The 21,108-nt window shown below is 40.2% G+C and overlaps 2 protein-coding genes across 8 annotated transcripts in view; both read left to right on the forward strand.

Annotated features, from left to right (window-relative positions):
* LOC117945708 (myelin basic protein-like) overlaps nucleotides 1-20,980 on the forward strand; it is a 64,671-nt gene extending 43,691 nt beyond the window's left edge. Inside the window, exons 4-8 of the mRNA XM_034873349.1 lie at nucleotides 3,104-3,627; nucleotides 13,852-13,956; nucleotides 17,051-17,134; nucleotides 17,275-17,293; nucleotides 20,858-20,980. Of these exons, the coding sequence (XP_034729240.1) occupies nucleotides 3,104-3,402 (299 nt within the window). The 3' untranslated portion in view covers nucleotides 3,403-3,627; nucleotides 13,852-13,956; nucleotides 17,051-17,134; nucleotides 17,275-17,293; nucleotides 20,858-20,980. The remainder of the gene's footprint in view (nucleotides 1-3,103; nucleotides 3,628-13,851; nucleotides 13,957-17,050; nucleotides 17,135-17,274; nucleotides 17,294-20,857) is intronic.
* On the forward strand, nucleotides 3,381-20,980 carry LOC117945709 (myelin basic protein-like). 7 transcript variants are annotated; one of them, XM_034873351.1, is made up of 7 exons: nucleotides 3,381-3,627; nucleotides 13,852-13,956; nucleotides 14,113-14,139; nucleotides 15,320-15,349; nucleotides 17,051-17,134; nucleotides 17,275-17,293; nucleotides 20,858-20,980. In XM_034873351.1, the coding sequence occupies exons 1-6, from the start codon at nucleotides 3,538-3,540 to the stop codon at nucleotides 17,275-17,277; spliced, it is 339 nt and encodes a 112-aa protein (XP_034729242.1). In that variant the 5' UTR covers nucleotides 3,381-3,537; the 3' UTR covers nucleotides 17,278-17,293; nucleotides 20,858-20,980. The 7 variants fall into 7 exon arrangements, with proteins under 7 accessions (XP_034729242.1, XP_034729241.1, XP_034729246.1 ...); XM_034873350.1 differs by lacking the exon at nucleotides 17,275-17,293; XM_034873355.1 differs by lacking the exon at nucleotides 15,320-15,349.
* Nucleotides 20,981-21,108: the final 128 nt, after the last annotated feature.

Consider the following 21,108-nt stretch of genomic DNA (forward strand, 5'->3'; position numbering starts at 1 on the left):
GGAAAATAAAAGCATCATCTGTATCATCACAGCGATGTGTTGATAGCATTGTTGTTTTCTTATTATAGCTTGAAATGTCATCAGCTGGCACATAAGCGCTGCAACTTGTCCAATATTGATCATGTGATGGTGGACTCTGCAATCCATTCTGTCTAGAACAACTTCGCAAACGTTTTCTTTAATGTTGTGCGATTCAGCGCAAAAATGAAGCTAGTCTCGTTTTGTTATGTCACCCAACATCGCTTAGAGCACCTTTTAAAGTTCAAACATGTCAGGATATTACTCTCTTTTGTAATTTGTATTTTATTGGTATTCTAATGGCGGACTGTAGCACCGCTGGGCTTAGAAATTGGAGTAACAGGTGATGGATGAGGGTAAGGATTTAAGAAGACTCATGGGCTGGTTGCTGAAGGGCAGAAAACAGCAGCTCTCTTATTTATTCTACTCTTTGCAGTATAAATGGCAGCCCACATTGCAGCCCCAAATTGTAATATATCAAATAATGGTGATAAAGAATAATGAGTTGTATTTCCAATTATTTACAGCGCACAGATTATAAATCAGTCAGAATACATTGCCATGATTATTTGAAGCTGAGCTGCTGTGGCTAAGGTATAGCTACACGTATATATCATTATATTCTGCAATGTATTGCAATTTATAACTTCTTTCCAACTTCTAATTTTTTCCAGTTTCAAATGATGTCCCCAAAAGGAAACTTTGTCAACAGAAGTTTCATCTAAAAAGATTTCTCTGTTTGTTTATCTCCCTTCAATTTTACTGCTGCAAAATGGGATTGTCAAGCAGAAACACTGACCAACACATATAAAATAATAGATTAGATAATAGATAAAATGGCGCCTGTGTATCAATACAGTATTGCCACTGTAAATATTGTGATAATATGCTGGATTGATTTCTTTTTTCCCATCCCTAGTCTTAATCGGAAAATGCTATAATCAGAAAAAGGTCTTATTCCGAATATCCAACCGTAACTTTCTGTTTACATAACCTTTGTCAAATTTGGAATATTGTCAAATTCAGAATAATAGTAAAATATTAGTATGCATGTAAACATACTCAGAGAGATCATGAGGAAATAAGACCCTGAGTCAGATAATTTCACAAAGTACTTTTTACAGCAGCGCGGTGTGTGGCCCAGCTGCAGTAACAGCAGGAGAATGGTATTATCAGATCAGGTTTATTCCACCCTTCGTACAGTGTCTTACAGAAGTTTTTTAAGGATGATTTTTGGTTTTCTTAACTTTTAGACCTTTTGACGAAGCCAATTGGTCTCTGTTAGACAACATTCCTCACAACAAGATTATTGACGCTCAAACTGATATGTATTTGAAACGTTCCTCTTCTGAATGAAAAAGACTGCAGGTATCCATGTGGTGTGATAGTGTGTTTGAATGGTTCCCAAACACCCTCAGATTGCTTTTACAATGTATGTGACCGAAAGTGACTTAGGCTAATGCCAGTGTCGGATGTCCTCAGCTGACCACAGCCAAACATTAGCCATCTCCAGGAAACTTTAAAGATGAAGAACTTAGGCGTAGTACTGTGACTTGTACATAGAGCAGTGATGTGTGTGTGTGTGTGTGTGTGTGTGTGTGTGTGTTTGTGTGACAGAGAGGCTCCTCAGGGGACAAAAGTTAGTCTGGTTGTCTACATTCTGTTCTTGGACCTTTTTAACTACTGATTTTATATCTACATTCATATCTATGGGTGGACATAGATTGATAGGATGTTATCGATACACTCTACATATTTATCCTATTGACAGACTGTACATTTGTTAAAGATATCTTTGGCCAATTTCTCACTGTTTTACTTTTGACTGTATTTATTTTCTTGTACTTGATACGGTTTTCTACTTTAGACTGTTGATCTGTACCTCTCCTGTGTTTCATTGTCATTGCTGTTGCTGCTATGACACCTAAATTTCCCTCTGGGGATTAATATAGCTTCATAATATCTCATCTCACAAACCGAGTCATATTTGATCACATGAATTTAATAAACAACTTGAAATCTGCCAGAAGGAAATCAATCTGAAGAACTAGTCAGACAACTCTGATCATGTATTGGGAGATGATGCGCTGGCGTTGCTGTTACAGATGCTTTCATAATTATTTTTTTAGTAGTTCCATCTAAAACTTTAAGATATCATAAACTTCTACATTGCAACTCTGCACCCAGAGACAGCGGCCTTGTGGCGCTCAGGCCCCAAATCAGATAAGTATCACCGTGCATTGGGTTGAAAATCCATACTTATAGGAGTTATTTTAGTGACACTGGGGCCATTGTTTCTCTGTAATAAATATGCAGCTCGGACAACAGGCCACTGTTCCAGCCAATATTAGCATGCAGATTCTCTGGTGTAGTGCTACAACATTTCTGCCATCAGTACAGTGTGCATATTGTTTTGGAGGCAGGAATGCACTGGATGTCCCCTGCTGTGGGAGCTAACTTAATGGATAGCTGTCAAAGTGGACATTAGAGAAGCAACTGTATTTCCATCTGACTGGAACTCTTATGGTGAAACGCTGTTGTGTAACTGAAAAATGAGCCATGATAATGAAGGGAGAGGAGACCTGATGTAGTGCACAGGGTCGAGTCTGGCGCAAAGGTGGTTTAGTCTTAAAATGTTTTCAGTTTCAGGTTTTAGTTTATTCCAATGCCCTTTTGAAGAAGCTCTTGTAAAATTGTGTAAATCCCTATTTTACTATATTGTTACTGTAACAAATCAAGACTACGTGCAAGCACTCTAATGCATTGTGCTCCAGTCGACTTTAGCTGCGAACCGTGAGCACACCTGCCACAAAAGTGTGAAAACAGATACAAGTACTTAGCAATTCAGTGCATTTTTCAGTTGTTCATATTTTTATGTTATCACAGTTTTTTTGTTTTTTCAAATCTCACATTTCTACCTTTTCCTGTTGGACAGGTAAGATTTTTCCCAGTTGAATGTGAAAATGTTAGCTGTGTGGTTCCCTGCTGCAGCAGGCCTGGTGAAAAGAGCCCATTGTGCTGCCGCGGTGTGTTGTGTGCCATGCAGGCCCGAGCCCATAGATGACCCTTGTTTTTTTCTGCGCAGGCCTGGGTGAGGCAGATGCGAACCAGAACAATGGCTGCGTCTCGGAGAAGCCGGCGGTGACTGACTCCACGGGCGCTGAGGGCCCCCACCAGCCCTGGCCCAACGCCAGCACAGCTGACCCTGACGCCGCCACGCCACGCCCCCACCTGGTCCGCCTCTTCTCCCGAGATGCCCCGGGCCGCGAGGACAACACCTTCAAAGAGCGACCCTCCGAATCGGACGAGCTGCAGACCATCCAGGAACACAGCGGAGCGGCTTCAGAGTGCGGGTCGGAGAGCGCCGAACAGGACCTAGACTAGGATAGCTTCATTTTCCCCATCCCTCCCTCTCGTTTTTCTTTTCCCTTCTCTGTTTTTCGCTCTCTCATATTTACGTGAGAGACCAGAGCCCTGCATTTGACAAATACAAATATACTACCAACCACTACTACAGCCATGGCATCCGCAGGCAGCAGGAAGAAGAGCCCTGGCCTCCTGGATCAGATTGGAAAGTTCTTTGAAGGGGACAAGAAGAGGAAGAGCAAGGTGAGGAAGCTGGGAGAGTCGATGGTGAAAACTCGACCCTTCTCATGTATTTGTTCATTCTGCTGATTTACTCCCAAAACCACCTTTTACTTCTGATTCTTTAACAGAACTTGTCTGTTGGGACGTACGTGTCATATACGTTTGTGTTCTTGGTTTTACTGTTGTTTTTATTGGTGAACCAATTAATGCTTGATAATGACTTTGGGTGGGGTTTGTTTGATTTATTACAAAGAGTTCTGATTTTTTTAATCATTTAAGGCTACATTTCTATATCGTTCCAACTATTCTTTCTTTTATTTGAATGGTACTGACATTAGTAGCATTTTCTTTTCTCTTCAGTTAAATGTAATATATCTGTTGTTGGTGTGATTTGGTGGAATTGTTTGCTGCCAGTAGGCAGTTTTTTATTAGAATGTCAAACTGATGATGATAATGATAATGGTGTACATTGTTTTGGATTTTGTAAAGGCATTAGAAACTCTGCGGAGAGTTCATACAGCTCTCAGAGACTTGGTCTCCTTGATGTCTCTGTCTAGGTTCATTTTTTACAGCCACAGGGAGGTACTTTACCACTGCTTGCACGGTTCAGTAGTCAGCTAAGTCACTTTTAAAGTTAACGATCACATTATGCTATAAATGATCAAAGAGATATAAGATGTATATTAACAGACAGTAAGATGTATTAGAGTAGGAGCATATTATCATCCCCTGTTTGGGAATGTCTACAGGAGCACTCTTTAGAGTAACAGGCGTTTCTTGTGTTGCAGACAAGGGATTATGAGGTGTTTGAGCCTGCATTGCTTTTTAATAACTTTGTAGAGTGTTGTCAGGATACCATCATTTTGACCCTTAGTCATTTGTAAAAAAACGTACTGATCAGGGCTACTTTGTCGATTTGTTGGTTTACTGTCCATCACTGCTGTGGTGTGGAACGTTCCATTTTATATCTGAGGCACCAGTTTGTCCATGGGTTTGGACAGACTGGGATCCACTTCCAGACAGGGAGGGGCTGCTCGGCACTATTGCCACAGCCATTCAGAACCAGACTGCAGCTCTGCTGGTTCCCTTCCTCTTCAGACTGTGCGCTCAGTGATGCCCTCTGGAGGCAATGAAATTGACTTTCATCTTCTGCCCAAAATGGGGTAAAAACCGTTGAGGATTGAAATTTTGGTTATCCTGACAAAACTACTGCGACATGCTGAAGGTATATCCCAAAGCCTCTTGTAGTGCTCTCAGAAAGAGGAAATGGAACCGTCAAAAGCCTGCTCATTGTGACTGCAGTCTTAAAACATGGATGACTGCTTGAAAGGAGAGCTACGCTACGTTTTTTTTTTTCTGTCCAGCTTTTCTAAACCTGCAAAACGCTAATCAGCAGGTACTGGAAGGGCAAAAGCAAATAAATAACTCAATGCCATGAGAATATGCATTTCCCCCGCCGCCTTATGTCAACTATTTGAAGGTGTTGGGTGTAGGATTCAGGATTAAAAAGACACACACACACACACACACACTGTATGCTACAAATTTTTGCTTTTAGCTGCTGAGTTTTTTGCTTTTGTAAAATGTAACCAATGAAATGTTCAGGGAAAAAAATATCACCAGAACAAGTGTGAAGCTTTCATTCAACATTAGGCTAGTGACCACTTTACATTTTATATATATCTTTATCCCGTATAATTGTACATGGCTCTCCATATTGATGACAGGTTTACTTAAAACAAAGTTGTACAAATATGTATTTATGTATTCACCAAGGGTTTGCCTTCAAATGACGAGCGTTAGACAGGTCCGCCCCACCTCTGTTGCCTCTAGCAAAACTTTCTGCTGCAAATCTTTTCTCCCAGCAAGTGTTCCTCATGGACACAGATATTTTGCCACTTAATTTCTGTTCCACCCTGCTCATCTGTGTGCACAGATTCTCTACAGACGTTCTTAGTGTATACGTTGACTTGTAGGCTACAGTATTCTTAGGAAACGATTGTGTCCGTGTTTTCTGTTGCATCTTCAATATGCATGCTTATGTGAGTCATGCTGAATTGTTTTAAAACGTGGCAGGTGTGGAGACATTTTATAAAAACGTATCCCTTGTTCTTTTCACGTCATTTTTTGTCTGACTCTTTTACATAAATTATAGTCCGAGACAAAATGTTACAACAGCAGCACGAGGGAGATGTTTTATAAATTGTTGCTATGGCGCCAAAACTCCAGTCTGAGGACATGAAACACTTGCAGGAAATCTGCATTTCAATGCTAACAGATGTTTGATCATTTCAAATTACAGGCATAACGATGTGCTAATTGGAGTGGAAATTTAACTTTGCATGAACATTAGCTACTCAAACAAAAAATTGTAGACTCATGAAAAAAGAAACTATTTGTACTATTTAAGAAAGGATATTTGTAATTTGAATATTAATTTGTGAAATGACAGACGGAGTCAGTTATATAATGCATTGCAAGAGTAATTACTGTAAATGACTCAGGCTTCAGCAGCTCCTAGTCAAAACCAAAAGTCATACTGTTCTCTAAGCCCAGTGTCTTGGATGAAGAGGGGGGTGTTGCAGGTGAAATGCCCCCCCCCCCCGCCCCTTACACGTCCGACTACTCACCTCAGGTTCACGTGTCCAGCAGTGGATCGCTGCTGATCCCCGCTTTGTAACGCCTTCAACTTTTGCACTGGATACTTGTACGCGTTTGTATCTGTTGTGAACTGTTGTGACCCGTTCCTAACCCGATCCTGTTCTCAGCTCTCTGGATTATTGCTTGATTAAAACTCTTTAACAACACCCACAGCGCTCTCTTTGTTTTTGTTTTAATACTTAATGTCTCTCTTTTGGTTTTTCACCTGTTGTGAAAACCTCATAAACAGTTTTAACTGCTCTGCTAACAACGCCAGCAACAAAGAATGGCAAGAACTTGAAAGCATGTATTCAGCGAGCTGTGGTTCGTCTGCAGTCTCAGCCCTGAAGATGAAAATCTTCAAGGCTGATGCAGATATTTCAGCGTTCAGTCAGTCAATCACATAACATACTGCCAAACAAAACAAATGATCACAGAAGGTTTAATGGAAAGCAAAGCTACTGGTTATCTTCATTCTGACAGAACCGAGTAATGGATGACTGGCTTGGCTTGTTTGTGTGAGCCTGAAGATGAAACGGATAGAAGAGAGAATGAAACTCCTCTCACGCTATAGTTTCTCCACCACAAGCTGGTTGTTCGTGCTTCCTGAGAAATGTGTTTACGTTGAAATAGATTTTGCATTTCATGAACAGCAGCGTGTTCATGAGGATTACAAAAGGAAACGTGGTGATTTCTATTTAAGATGGTAAAGTGTGTGTTAGTAGTCCCTTGGTTAGCAGAAACTGAGTGCAGCCTGGCACAGGAAATAATCGCACAATGAAACACTGTCTAGGATTTTGGACAGACATGAATATTGATATAAACACAAGCTGCAAAGGATTGATACTGCAGTATTTACAGCAGCACACATGAAAATGAAATTAAATGTGCAAATATTGCTCAAGCATTTCATTTGAAGGATTTTGTTATGTGCTACTTAGAAAATGCATTTAACCAAATTGGACTTTATGGACTGTATGAAAATGATTTGGGGCCGAGGGTTTCTAACCACAAAATCTTTCTCTTCAGCATTATTGTATATTTCTTTGGACTTTCCTCTCCTTATCTTCTTCTTACAACAGCCTCCCTTTTGATATCTCAAGGTAAATAATTGTCATTTAAAGGAACACGCCACCTTTAGTTGAAATACGGCTTATCACAGTCTCCCCTAGCTGTAGGTAGGTGGGCCAACGCACTTTTTGTCTCAGTGCATGCATTGTTTTAGTTCTGTGCAACGCCGCTAGTTAGCTTACCCTGGTTAATGGAATCCTATGTTGCCAGTTGGCACGTTGTGAGTAAAAGTGAGCCAACAAAAAAAAAAAAACTAATTACTTCTTATGGCCTGCGTGCTCACTACAAGAACAAATAGCAATGCTGATTAAGACAATTTCCCAGGCAGATATTGACATGGGACAGTGCTTTGGCTGCGCTTCCACCAAACATAGTCCCAAATCAATATCTGCCCAGGAAATCGTTTAGTCATATTCTGCATTGCTATTTGCACAGCAAAAAGTAAAGAAAGATCTCCCTCCCCTTTTTCTAAAATCCCCTCCCTCTTTATCATTTCTGTGCAGTCCATAAGAAAATGTTTCTTTTGCAACACAGACTAAGGCTTGGTTAGCCTCTGTTTTATTGGCCCTTGATCTTGCGAGTCACAAGGCCTGATCGCCTTCCGAGGAGAAACCGCAAGCTGCAGAGGTTTGTGTATCTCCACCAGCAGACGAACTGCTGGGTTTGTCTGCCAGATCGGTGGGCCCGCGCTCCCTCTGTTAATACATCTGAAAGAAAAAAAAACAGTCCCAAGAGTTGAACTTAATTATAACTCCTTTCTTCTGGCTGAGCAAAGATGCACAGAGTGACGCCACGGGGGCAGATTGTGAGGAAATGATTTAATGTCAAAGAGTGCTGCAGGGTGTACGTACACACCTGGTTTCTTAAAAATGAGCTGCAGATTATATCAACACAATTCTTGATAGACTTAGATTTAGACTCAGACTTAGCTTTGTTAATCCCTTTGGGATGACTTCCGCAAGGACATTAAAGTTACCAGCATCCAATACAGCATGAGAAAGAGAAAAAAAACAAGAATGCAATCCAAAAGACACAAAAAACACAATTTTAATAGTAGTAGTAATGCACAGGACAACACACAGTACATGTGGTCACATGAAGGGATTTTTTGAGGTGACTGGGGGGTGGGAGGTGAAAGAATAAAAAAATAAAATAAAAAATGAATGAACGTAAATGCAAGTTTCTAATTTGGACAGTGTGAATTTGACTGAAGCTACATTATATTTTTTATAATAATGATCCATGAAGATACTCCCCAGTGAGGGAGAATCTCTGAGTCGTCCCCTCTGCTCAGGATGAATTATTAAAGGTCCAGTGTGTGAATTTCTCCCATCCATATATCGCAATCAACTCTCTCGTGCCACGCAATTCAAAGTACATATTACAGCTGCGCTTCAAAAAGCCAAGATGTCAGCCACATCTTCCTCCAGCTTTACCTCAAGCAATCAGTTCCGTTTGTTTAGTTTTTCATTAATCGCCAATCTAAAGATTTGGTGAGTACTACAACCAGCGATGATACCCATTGGCAGATTAGCGGCACCTGTGAGTTTATCATGTGACAGCAAAAACGTGAAAGGCGGGGCGGTACATCCTGTATGTCCCTTATAGGCTAATGTATTTCAAGATGGAGCATCTACCCCAAATAATGCAAATGCAAATTCAAAATTTCAAACAAATAGGAACGCTTGGAATTGATTGTGGTGGTCAATATTCATAAAAAAGGACAAGTTTATGAACGGCCAACACAGGTTTTGATTATGAACAACTAAAAAGGTTACACACTGGCCCTGTAAGCATCATCCATAATGATTGAGATTCCCGGCCAGGCTGTAACCCCTAACCTCAGAAGGGGCAGCTGTGATCATCAAGCTCCTCTTCACGACAAGCTGCAGGACACTCTGCCCATGTAGCTCAATCTGTCTCCTGAATCCTGATTTCTCACTTTCTTATTTTCACCCATGGGTGTATCTGGAATACACTGCATGAGTGACAGCAGAAGCGAGAGCGGCCCAGCTTACCGGGATTACTGTCAGAGATGCAAATCAGCAGTTCAACATTTTGGAAAGCGCCTAATCACTGTATTGCAGGGAGTGAGATGACAAAATAGATACCACTCTCGTGGCTAATCTGATTATTATGCAGCTGTAGCCAGGAGATGCTTGGTTTAGATTAGACATAAAGACTAGAAACAGCTAGCTTGGCTCACTTTTGATCATGTTTTACATGAATTTAACAAAGAACATATAACATATTACTTGATGAGCTTCAGGGTCGTGGACTGACTCTGACCTAACCACCTGGCTGTAGGGATGGCGATGTCGGCCAGTCGATCGCTCTAGCTCTTCGGCCCACACTGAAAGATCTCATCTAGCCTATTGGATGGATTGGTTTGGGATTTAACATGTGTAAGTGTGAAGGATCCCCAAAGGATAAATCCTAATCACTTTTGTGATTTCTTTCTTCTTCTGTAGCCACGCCATGCAGTTTACATTTGTAGTTATGAGGGAAATGTAAGATAGATTTTCATGAAATTTTGTACTTTCATGTCCCCCACAAGATCAACAGTAATCACTAGTGATCGCCTTCCTTTTCATTAAACACACCATCTCAGGCCTATCTGCAAAACTAATGGCATTCCCATCAGCCTCAGTTGTACATTGTGCTAGTTAAAAATGTGTTAGCATGCTAACACGGTTAACACGGTAACAGTCTACCTGCTAAACATCAGCATGTTAGACTCATCATTAGGAACATGTTGCCATGAGCGCATTAGCATTTAGCTCAGAGCACAGAGACGTTATAGGACAGAGCCAGCCATCTGTGTCCCCATGTTCCTAGTCTTTATCCTAAGCTAAGCTAACATTATCCTGGCTCAAAAGCTTCATATTTATTGGATAAGATTGATGTGGATTGTCTTATCAAACTCTTGTCAAAACAGCTATTTCTTTAAAGACATGTCTATCTGCATCCTAAAACAACTTTAATTCAACCTATAGCATCTTTAAGAAATCCAGGAACTAAGTATTAATTCATTCGTGTAAGTATTTCTTAGAATAATGGTAACGATAAGAAGTGAAAAGCTCAGCATGAGCAACAGAGTACCAACATCAACTGGAAATCCAAAGGAAAAGTGTCACGATACAAACAGATGAGCTATTTGTCTCTTTCTTTGTGTGTCTCTCTTTCCACTCTCTCTCTCTCTCTCTCTCTCTCTCTCTCTCTCTCTCTCTCTCTCTCTTTCTCTTTCTCTTTCTCTCTCTCTCTCTCTTTCTCTCACGACACACACCTACACACATCTGAACCTCTTCAGACATCTCCCTCTCTCCTTCTCTCCCTCTTTCCAGTTTCTCCCTCTCTTTCTCTCTCTCTCTCGCCCTCTCTCTTTTCTCTCTCTCTCCTTCTCTGTCTCGCTGTCTCTCTCTCTGTCTCTCTCCCTCTTTCCACTCTCTCCCTCACTTTCTCTTGCTCTCTCACCCTCTCTCTTTTCTCTCTCTTTCCTTCTCTGTCTCTCTCCCTCTCTCTTTCTCTCCATTTCTCCTTCACTCTCTCTCTCTCTCTCATGACACACACACACGCACACACACATACACCTACACACATCTACACACATCTGAACCTCTTCAGACATCGAACAGGGATCAATGATTGTTTTTTCCCAAAAACTACTGAAAAAAAAGTTTAAGAAGAAGTTTGAGAAGAAGTTTGAGAAGAAATTTGAAAAGCTGAACAGCGGAGGCGTGATATCCTCAACACTTACCAGAACGACTTTTAATTAAAAAACAATTTTTTGCAGCATCAAACATCTCTTAATAACAGCTCAGACTTGGGCGAATGCCTCGGTGTCACCACTCAACATGGAAACGGCTCCATCATCATGAACAGCATGCCAGGAGTTAATGGACACCTCATTTGCATTTCCTGTAGACGCATGAAATGATCCCTCCTCAGGAGGGCAGCTATTTGTTTTTTTAAGGCAGGGGAAGAGATGGGAAGAGAAGAAATTCAGAGTGACTCATTCACATCAAAAGAAAAAAAAAGTGCCAGAAATTGAGACCGTACCAGAAGGATTGATACAGCGTTTTTTGATCTTCTGTTTCCTCTCCCATCTCTTCTTTTTCTCCCAAACAAAGGAGCAGCAGCAGTCACAAACGATGCTCTACCCCCCCCTTCATATCTCCTAACGTTTACATCATGACAAAAACAAGACACACAAAGAGACACACACTCATTCAAGAGGACATCATTAAGGGCTCACTATTGAAATTGAAGCAAAGGGGGAGCTACAGAGCTGGAATACACATGCTGAGGGCAACAACCGGCTAGATTTACTCCAATTCAAATAATTGAAACAGTGTTTTTTTGTTTTTTTATACACATTGTACTCTTAACATTGTCTAGAAATCCATTTGGGTGGATCGTGCCACAGGTGGAAACCTTTCATTTTCCCCCTACACTGTTTTGATCAAATTGGTGGTTGGTCCATTATAATCTAACAGCACATCTATCATAATGTGTAAATGGTGGTGGCGATGAGCCCCCCCCCCCCACACACACACACACGGACATGAACACACACACTTTCCTGTTACATTAATGGGGCCAGAGGAAGGGATGAACAAGGACTGAAAAGACTGAACACACAGAGCGGATGGAAATGAGTTGTTTTTTTTGTTGCAGGTTGTTGATGCCGTTCGGTATTAGAGGAATTATGCTGTTCACCTTGTATGTGTCTGTGCTGTTTGCATAATTTAACAGAGGATTAATGTACCAGTGTTTTTTCTCAGGCCCAAAAGCCAGAGGATATTGATCTTATTAGACAGTCTTCTTGACACACTCTTTGTAAAGTCTGTCTTTGAAGAACTTTGCTGCATTGATTTGTTCTTTGGGATGATAATGAGTGTTCTTTGTTGAGATCCAGTCATTGACAAGAACATTCCTCAACAGCTCGTTCCAGTTTAATTTGTTTTTGAATGACGCGTGGCCAAAGGTTGTTGCCAGTTTGGGATTAAGCTTAAGGAGAGATATGTCCTTCTTTATAGAGCTGTGTAGATTGATTTATTACTTTATGTTAACACTATTATTAATACTTCAGCTGTCTGTGACGTGAGGCTGCTAATGATGTTGCTGATTGAATGGATATCTGTGGCTGAATGAAAGTCATCAAGAGGCGTTTTTACCTAAGAAGACTCAGCAACGCTGATAAAAATATATTCATATTCATAGTTCTGCAACTCACCGGACAAGTCTCTGCAGATGTTAAGGGTAAAGACAATCCCACCTTAATACAGCTGAGTAGTTATGTTAGAAACAGATGTTACAGATGCCAATCTCCAATGGAAAAAAACAACACTAACATGAATCAAGTGTCCAAGCATGGTTTAGCTTCACATTCATATTCATATTTAAATTCACCCAAAAGTTTCCCTACATCTTCAAAAACCCAATACCAAACAGGAAATCAGTCTGTTTTATGTATGAATTCAATGAATTCATAAGGTTTTTTGTATATTGCAGCATTCTGTGATACAAGTACTAAATCACCATTTGTGCCAAAACTAGCATCCATTGTCTTGAGTGATGGCAGACCACATGCATTATATATGACAACGATGTTACATAACCTACAGATGCATTCAAAATTAGATTCAAAATGAATCATTGTTCATATTCCAGGTAAGTCACCATGTTTATGCTCTGGTTTTGAGCAGCGCCTGTCTCCTATCAGCCAGCACCTTCGGTGCTATGGCTCCATTAACCCTCAAGTTGTTGTTCAATGTTATGTCAATGTTCTTTTTAATTACCCAAAATAACATTATTGACTCCACACAACGCTCTTTGGCAAGTACAAATTTCTACTTTCATTTATTTTGTGGTGTATTGTTCAATTTTACAGCATTAAACAAACATTGAAGTGGTTTTGAAATAGTATTGAGTAAAAGTTGACATAGTCCAGTCTGTCATTATCCATCAACATCCATTTCTTTGATTTTAGTCTAAATAATTCCTGCTTTTCTAACTATAGCATTAGGTATAATTTCCAATAAAGGAGGTTCATTGACCATAAATTCTAAAAGTAACTGTAAAACTAAAGTTGAGTTAGTGTTAAAGTAGTGGTAAACATCCCAAAAAGTGACAACCATTGAAAAAAACCTCAAAAGTGATGAAAAAAGGGAGAAAAATGTAAGAAAAATTTAAAACCAACACAAAGATTCAACAAAAGTTTAGATTTCAATTTTGACAGGAAGATACCATGAGGGTTAAAATGTGAACAAACGTGATTGGGTGTTTTTGTTCCCATCGAATGTGTGGGATTATTTTAAGGATTTTCTAAGAGAAGGGTTCAACCTTTTTCATAAGGATTTAAGTGCATCATACAGTTATTTTCTTTTACTGTTTTCAGAAAATCCTCGTGAAACTGTATTTGAGCATCTAATTTTCAAGTTAAGATCGAGTCATTTGGCGCATGAGCATTCATGTCTTTAACATGTTGGACAATTATTCCTTTCTCTCCTTGTCTGTTGTCTTGTTCTTCAGGGATCTTTCCGAGGAGCTCTCTCTCCGGGCCCTCAGAAAGCCTCTGCTGCCGCCCCACGTAAGCGCGGAGCAGAGAACGCTGTGGTCCACTTCTTCCGCACGATCGTGAGTAATAAAAACAACCCGCCTGTCACACAGAAGTCTGTTTCCTTCAGTGCCCCCCCCCCCCCCCCATGTTTGTCTCCTTGCTCCTCCTTTACTTCCTCTGATCTCTCACAAACTGTCAAATCTCTTTACTTTCTGTGATTAACTCCTCCTCAGGTGTCCCCTGCCCCTCCCAAGTCTAGGGTGAGTCTGCTTTCTGTTGCTACTGTTCAAGTTCAAATGTACACTCACACCTGAAATACAGAAATAGTAGACCAATAGTGTCAATACTGCCAGTAGATATGTACAGATACATCTAAAAGAGACAGTCAAGGATTGGACCTATAGTGTAATCACTCTAATATGTGCAACCCTGGGCTGTGTGTGTAGAAAACAGTACGTATGATTAATATTATATAAGACATTATTTAGATTACTATGACATAAGACAATATAAAAGACAATACGTATCCCACTGCACACGACACACTAACAGTGTTGCCCTCAGATTAGATAAAGGACTCCCTTAATTATTATCATTTAACGTGGGTGACAGTAGCCAGACCTTATAAGATTTTAGCAAATATTAAGTAGTGGTCCATTTCATTTCAATGTCATGCACTGCAAATTTGCAAATATAGGATGCTTAAATTGTAGCCTGACGTCCTCATTCTCAGATTGTAGTCCGAATATGAGTCTGATTGGGCTCCATTGGGCTGTGATTATGGGGCGTGTTTCAACCGAACCAGGAAAGTTAATGCCTCTGCACTCAATTGGATAAACCAACAACCAATCAGAGCAAAGGAATGTGTGACGGCAAAAATATATTTGATACAATATATATATACAGACATTCTTGATCGGCAAATGGCTTGATCGCGGTTCTCTTTTCCTCTTTTAAATTGAATGTGTTACTATCTTCTATAAAAGGCCAGATGGCCAAATGATGGCAAATCTACACATCTCAAGTCTCTTATGCTGTGGGCTGGCAAAAGTAGCAACATTTTAATGAAGTTTGACAAACACACATGTAACATCCAAATTCAGCCATTACTTTCCACTAGAGGTGTATTCTATCCATTATTTTCTGCATGCTGAATGTCTTTGGCTATGTTGCTGCTGAACGTCACTAAATCTGTGCTCTTTCCAACGTGAGCATCTGCCTCGCTCCTCTCTCCTTCCCCCAACATATCTGCCCCCCTTCCTTCTGTTCCTCATCTGCTCCTGCCCCCCCTGTGACCCTGTGATTACCCCCCCGGACGGACCCTTCTATCTGCCTCCTCTCCTTCCCATCCTGCCTTTGCACTGAGTAAGACACACATTTCTATTTGTCCCCTCTCCCTTTTACCTCTTATCCTTGTCTCTTGTTTCTCTGCACGTCCAGTGGAGAGGACTGGCAGCCAAGATGGGCCTGGTAGGTGGTTTACAAAAAACAACAGCTAAAACGCGGACGTGTCATGCCTAATTAAACCGAGGGGGCAAGTGAGGTCATGTGATCAAACAGCCTTCGAGCCTGACGCCTGTGGCTCTCTTTCCATTCAGTCTCCATCAACCATTTTAGCTGTTGTAACCTGTCCAAACATCAGTGATAACGCTTTCATTTCCTTCCAACTTAAGGCCATTTTCAAAGATATCATACCCATTTTGTAGCTTTGCAGCCTGACTTATCCATATCATGTGTGTGTACTGTATATCCACGCTAACACACACACACACATAGACACATACACACACACACACAACATATTATTTTGCTCTTTATTTGCCAAGTTTTATTAAAAAAAATCTTCAGCGGCTTCTGCTTCCCTTGGCGACCACTATCAGAACTCAGTGTTGGGTCCTCGTGCGTGTGTGTGCTCAGACAAAGGAGAGACTGTGTGAAAACTGTTTGGACGAATAGATTGGACAAAAGATTTGCTTTAATTTAGTCTTTGGGGTGAAGGCAGGAAAGTCTCTTCCTAAGATTATATTTTATTTCAATTCAATTTTATTTATAGTATCAAATCAAAACAAGAGTTATCTGAAGACTGTTTACAGATGGAGTAGCAACAATTGCAGTAATTCCCAGTGTTTCAGTCAAAAATAGATTGTTCACCTGTGCCATGGTTCATTAGGATGCACGTTGTCATATGAAGAGGACAACAGCTGTGTCTCTGCATCTAATGTATCCTTTATTAGTCCCACAAGGGGAAATTACACAAATCTGGGTTTTATTAGTGCATGCACTGGCACACTTTAGACATTCCATGAAGATGTTGTAGTTTGAAAATTAAGGACTACACAATTAAACACGTAGGACCAAATTTCCATACCAATTTGACAAAATGATTATTTGGACGTGTTGTTGGGAAGGTGAAGCAGTATTTCTGTAAGTCAACTGAGGGTTCAGGGACGACATCTTGGACAGGCTCCAACACAGTAATACAGTAATACATACAGGCCCTAAGGGTTTTTCTATGGGAATAAACTTTGAAACCAGTACATGCAGTTCACGCAAATTAAAGTCTCTAAAAAAAGGATGTAGCTATATAACCACATAAGGTAATTCATCCAAGAGTCTTGAAATATTGCCAAAATAAAATCAGTTTGGGTCATTGCACCCAGGCTGAAGAAGTGAATAAATCAGTTTGCTGAAAGCACTCGTCAAGAGCAGATTAGCATATGCTGTCATGTCAATAGGTTGTGATGTTGCTGGGCTCTGCAGGGACCAGATCACTAACTATGGTCAGACGTGAGATGGTTTAAAAAAATTCTGTTGTGTAACAAATTTCCCCATTGATGGATTCAAATTCTCAACAAAATATGGATGCAGAAAACGTTCCCCTTTCATATATTCACATCTTGTTCATAAACGTTGCTGCTTCATAATTCATATGGAATGATTGCTTGAAAACCTTTCCAAAAAATGCAAAACAATGATACTGTTAAAAAGTAAAAATGGGATTGCATCTAGTTTTTTGTCGAGCACACATCAGTCCTTCACTCCCAAGCACACCCCCATAGAAGAAGGTCTCATGTTCTCTTTACTCCTTACTCTCTGAAATAAGATTTTGGGTCTGTCTGTTAAAAAGGTCTTCTAACACATTGACTCCGACTTTTTTCTTCTCTCTGGCAGGGTGACCAGAAGTCACAGTCTGCTAAAGCTAAGAAGGCCAGTGCAGGGGACGGAAAAGGCTCCCTGACTAGGATCTTCAAAATGGTAAAAACTTGTCCAACACTTGCCCAAGTTATTCCCAGTAGCTTTTTCCACATTCCGTCTTCTTCCTGAAAGCAAAATTGCATAGAAAAAGGAATATCTCCCTAACCACTTTCTTACTCCTGTTCTCTCTTCTGCCTCAGTGATGATATCGGCAGCGGAGTGAGTAACTGATTCCTATTGGAGGGATACTTGAGTTTAACTCACTCCGCATTTGTTAAACATTGATATGCTGAGAAGACATCTTAATCTCATTATCTCTGCAGCAGCAGCTGAATAATAAAAGGCTTTTAGACACAGGGTTGATTATGGGGTACGCTACAAGCTTTATGCCAGTGTGAATGCAATCATGCCGAAGATGTTAGATCCAGTTCTGATAAGGGTTCCAGCGGGGCTGCATGGCTAACATACTGTAACGGCTTTACAGCGAGGGGGTTGGTTGCTCATGCACAATGTATAGTATAACTGTATTGTGCAATATCATCATTCATTTGCCAAGCATGACTCACTGCTTCATGTGCTCTGGAGTACTCACTTCACACAAATGTTGGCAGAATATAAAACTGATCATTAGACACACTGTATACACTACATGAAAAAGCTATCGTTCAATGGCCAGTGATGTATTTTCTAAACGAAAGAATTACTAAAAATTATTATAATTGCTTACTAAAATTTTATAGTTAGCAATTACTAAGATGTGTTTACAGTTTTTTTACAAGTGGTAAAATTGAACGCACGTTAACATGTAGTCCTTTATGTTAAAACACTTCATTTAAACGTGCATTTGTTGTTTTTTAAGACCGCTTAATTGGAGGAGGGTTGGGGACCCCCTTTTATATCTTTATATACATATACGTGTGTGTGTGTGTGTGTGTGTGTGTGTGTGTGTGTGTGTGTATGTATGCCAAGTGTATGTTGCATAGTACAATATGTCTACAGTAATTGTAAAGGGCATTCACACATACATACATACAAGCATACATATATACATTCATAGATACATACAAACATACATACATACTGAACATACATACATAAATAGATACATACAAACATACATACATACTGAACATACATACATAAATAGATACATACAAACATACATACATACTGAACATACATACATAAATACATACATACAAACATATTGAACATACATACATACATACATACATACATACATAGATACATACATACATACAAACATACATACATACGTACACACATACATGCATACATTCCATTTTTTGCATAGATTACTACAGCTATAAAAATGTTGATTAACAACATAATAAACAATAATATAAACATTTTTATAAATGATCTTTTAAGAGCTCTATCAGAGGATGGCTACCTTAGTGACTACCTTACCCAAAGGCCAGTAAGCCTGTCATCAGCGGGGATTTATATTTGCTAATAATATGTTGGCTTCACTTTCTAAAATTAACAATAATTTTGAGGCCTCTTTGAAGTGACTCTGCGGACTCCTTAGGGGCCCCAGACCCCCTGTTGTAGATTTCCTGGTTAAAAATGTACTTTTGTGTGTGAGACAGGGAAGTTGGACTCATTGGTTTTACGGACAAAAATGAATTGCATAGGCTAGTTAGAAAAAAAAACTGCGCTGAACAGGTTGATAACCTCCTAAAAAAGCTTCTATATATAAAATGTCAAACTGAGCACGGGTGGAAGTTAGTACTCTGTGCTCCTGGTATGACTCAGGGAACTAAAGATTTTTTAACATTCACCCAATTTTTCAGCTTTAGAGTATTTATCCACACTTTTACTTTAGACTGCCACAGTCACAACTGCTTGGCTCTTCAATTTCCACAAGAAGCCTCTTATTAGTGGATTTGTTTTCATAAGTCATGAAAAGAGTGTCAGCTGTCATGCTCTGCCAGTTTGCCCCTGTCAGGTTTTAATTAGCTTGCCTCTCTCACTGTACCTGGGATTACTTAGTTTAGCAAATACTGAAGCTGGAGAGAGATCCAAATTTCCCCAGGGCTGCATCCTCATCTGTAGTGGCGGAATTGTTGTCGCTTGCTAACAGGAGAGAGTAAACAGCTCCGGAGATGACAAACATCTGATACAGCTAACTTGCGTTGACACAGTGCCATCACACTTACACACACATTACTATACCCCCCCCCACACACAAACTGGCTTCAAAGTCCAAATGGAAGTGATCATAGAGCCACATTCACTTTTCGTCAATGTTCCGCGCTTTGTTTCTATTCATGGTTCTGTATAATTGAGTTTTTCTTTTTCACGACAGACAATGCATTTCTATGGAAGGGCTCTAAGAATAGCTCAGAACTCAAGCTCAGCCCTCAGCCTCCGCTTTATGAGGAAGAGTAATACACTTCTCACAATATGGATCATCTTCCTAAACAATCCATTGAGATTTGTCTCATTTGTATAACCGTTACGTGCCATTAAGAATGAGAGAGTGTGGTGGGAAAAGTGCGATATATTCTCAGAGACGGCTTTGTGATAAACACAGGATGTGATCGGAAACTTTAGGGACAAAGAACCATTAGGTAAATAGGAGGTTTAAATATGAAAGGATGTATTGCCCTTTGATCACAAATAAAACATATGTGCAGGATGTGTGAAGCAATATGTATTTAACTGTGGGAACCTGATTTCCCATTCAACTGTTCAACTGTTTTGTTTTCTTTACTCAGGGACAAATCCATTGCGACCCTCCTCTTATACAACCCCCTTACTGCAGATTGAAAAAAAATACATATACAGTATATATATATATAGTATATATGTTTTAGACCCGCTTACAAAATGACGTGCAACACCAGCCATGTGGAAGCCCTTTTCTGCCAAGAAAATACATAGCAATGCTGCAGATGAGAATACTCATTATAATAAAAAAATACTTGATTCTAATTTGAAAGTATGAGTCCTAAATTTGACTTTTTGAACTTACATTTTTTTGTCAAATGTCCACAAATTCAAAACTTGACTTAATATGAGTATTTCTACCTTCTTTCATTTGTAACATCCATCCATCCATCTTTGTCCATTTATCCGGGGTCGGGCAGCAGGGGATCCCCAAACTCCCCTTTCCCGAGCCACATTAACTCTGATTGGGGGGATCCCGAGGCTTTCCCAGGCCAAGTTGGAGATATAATCCCTCCACCTAGTCCTGGGTCTTCCCCGAGGCCTCCTCCCAGCTGAACCTGCCATCAATGTCATAGATTTTTTATTTTAATCAGCCTCCATAACTATGCTTCATTGCAGGCTTAAACATTGCCCACAACATATTAACCATGTTTTCTCACATGAAAGGACTACTCTGCCTCTCCCGTGTTAAGCCCTAGTCTCGTTAGTCAGTAGCTGGACTGGAAAATAAGTTCATTTAATCACATGTGACTACAATTCCCAGGCTTGATGAAATAACTGGTAAGCCCGATGAAACCCTTCTTCTGTTCTTCCCAAAGGCCTTTAAGATTTTTGTTTTTGTCACAGGATGTGACAGGTTAGCCAGACAGCTATTGTAGCTGATCCATAACATGCTTCATCAATGGTGAAGAATTGTTCTGTGCCTACAATTACTCAACCTGCTTAAACCCTGTCCACCGAGGTGAAAACTCTCATCAGAGACTGATTGTAATGACCAAAAACACCAGAATGTCCTTGAAAGCTGAACTAGACGAGGTGGACTGCCACCTCCACATATTCATCCCATGTGTCTTGTCTTTTCCACAGGGAAGCAGGAGTGCTTCTCCAGCCAAACGCTGAAGTCCCTCTCTACAACCCCTTCCAACAGCACGAGGGCAGATGTTCAAGATCGCGGGGCTAAAGTATTGAAAAAGAGGAAAAGAAGAAAAAGATGAAATCTTGTCACTCCCTAAAATCACCGTCCCCTCCACCTCTAATAACAATCTAACGTACGCTAAATCCCTCTTTTCCCCCATTACCTCCCCATTCCTTTGGCTGGTAGATATCGACACAATCTG

The sequence above is a fragment of the Etheostoma cragini genome, chromosome 6, assembly GCF_013103735.1.
Source record: "Etheostoma cragini isolate CJK2018 chromosome 6, CSU_Ecrag_1.0, whole genome shotgun sequence".
NCBI lineage: Eukaryota > Metazoa > Chordata > Actinopteri > Perciformes > Percidae > Etheostoma > Etheostoma cragini.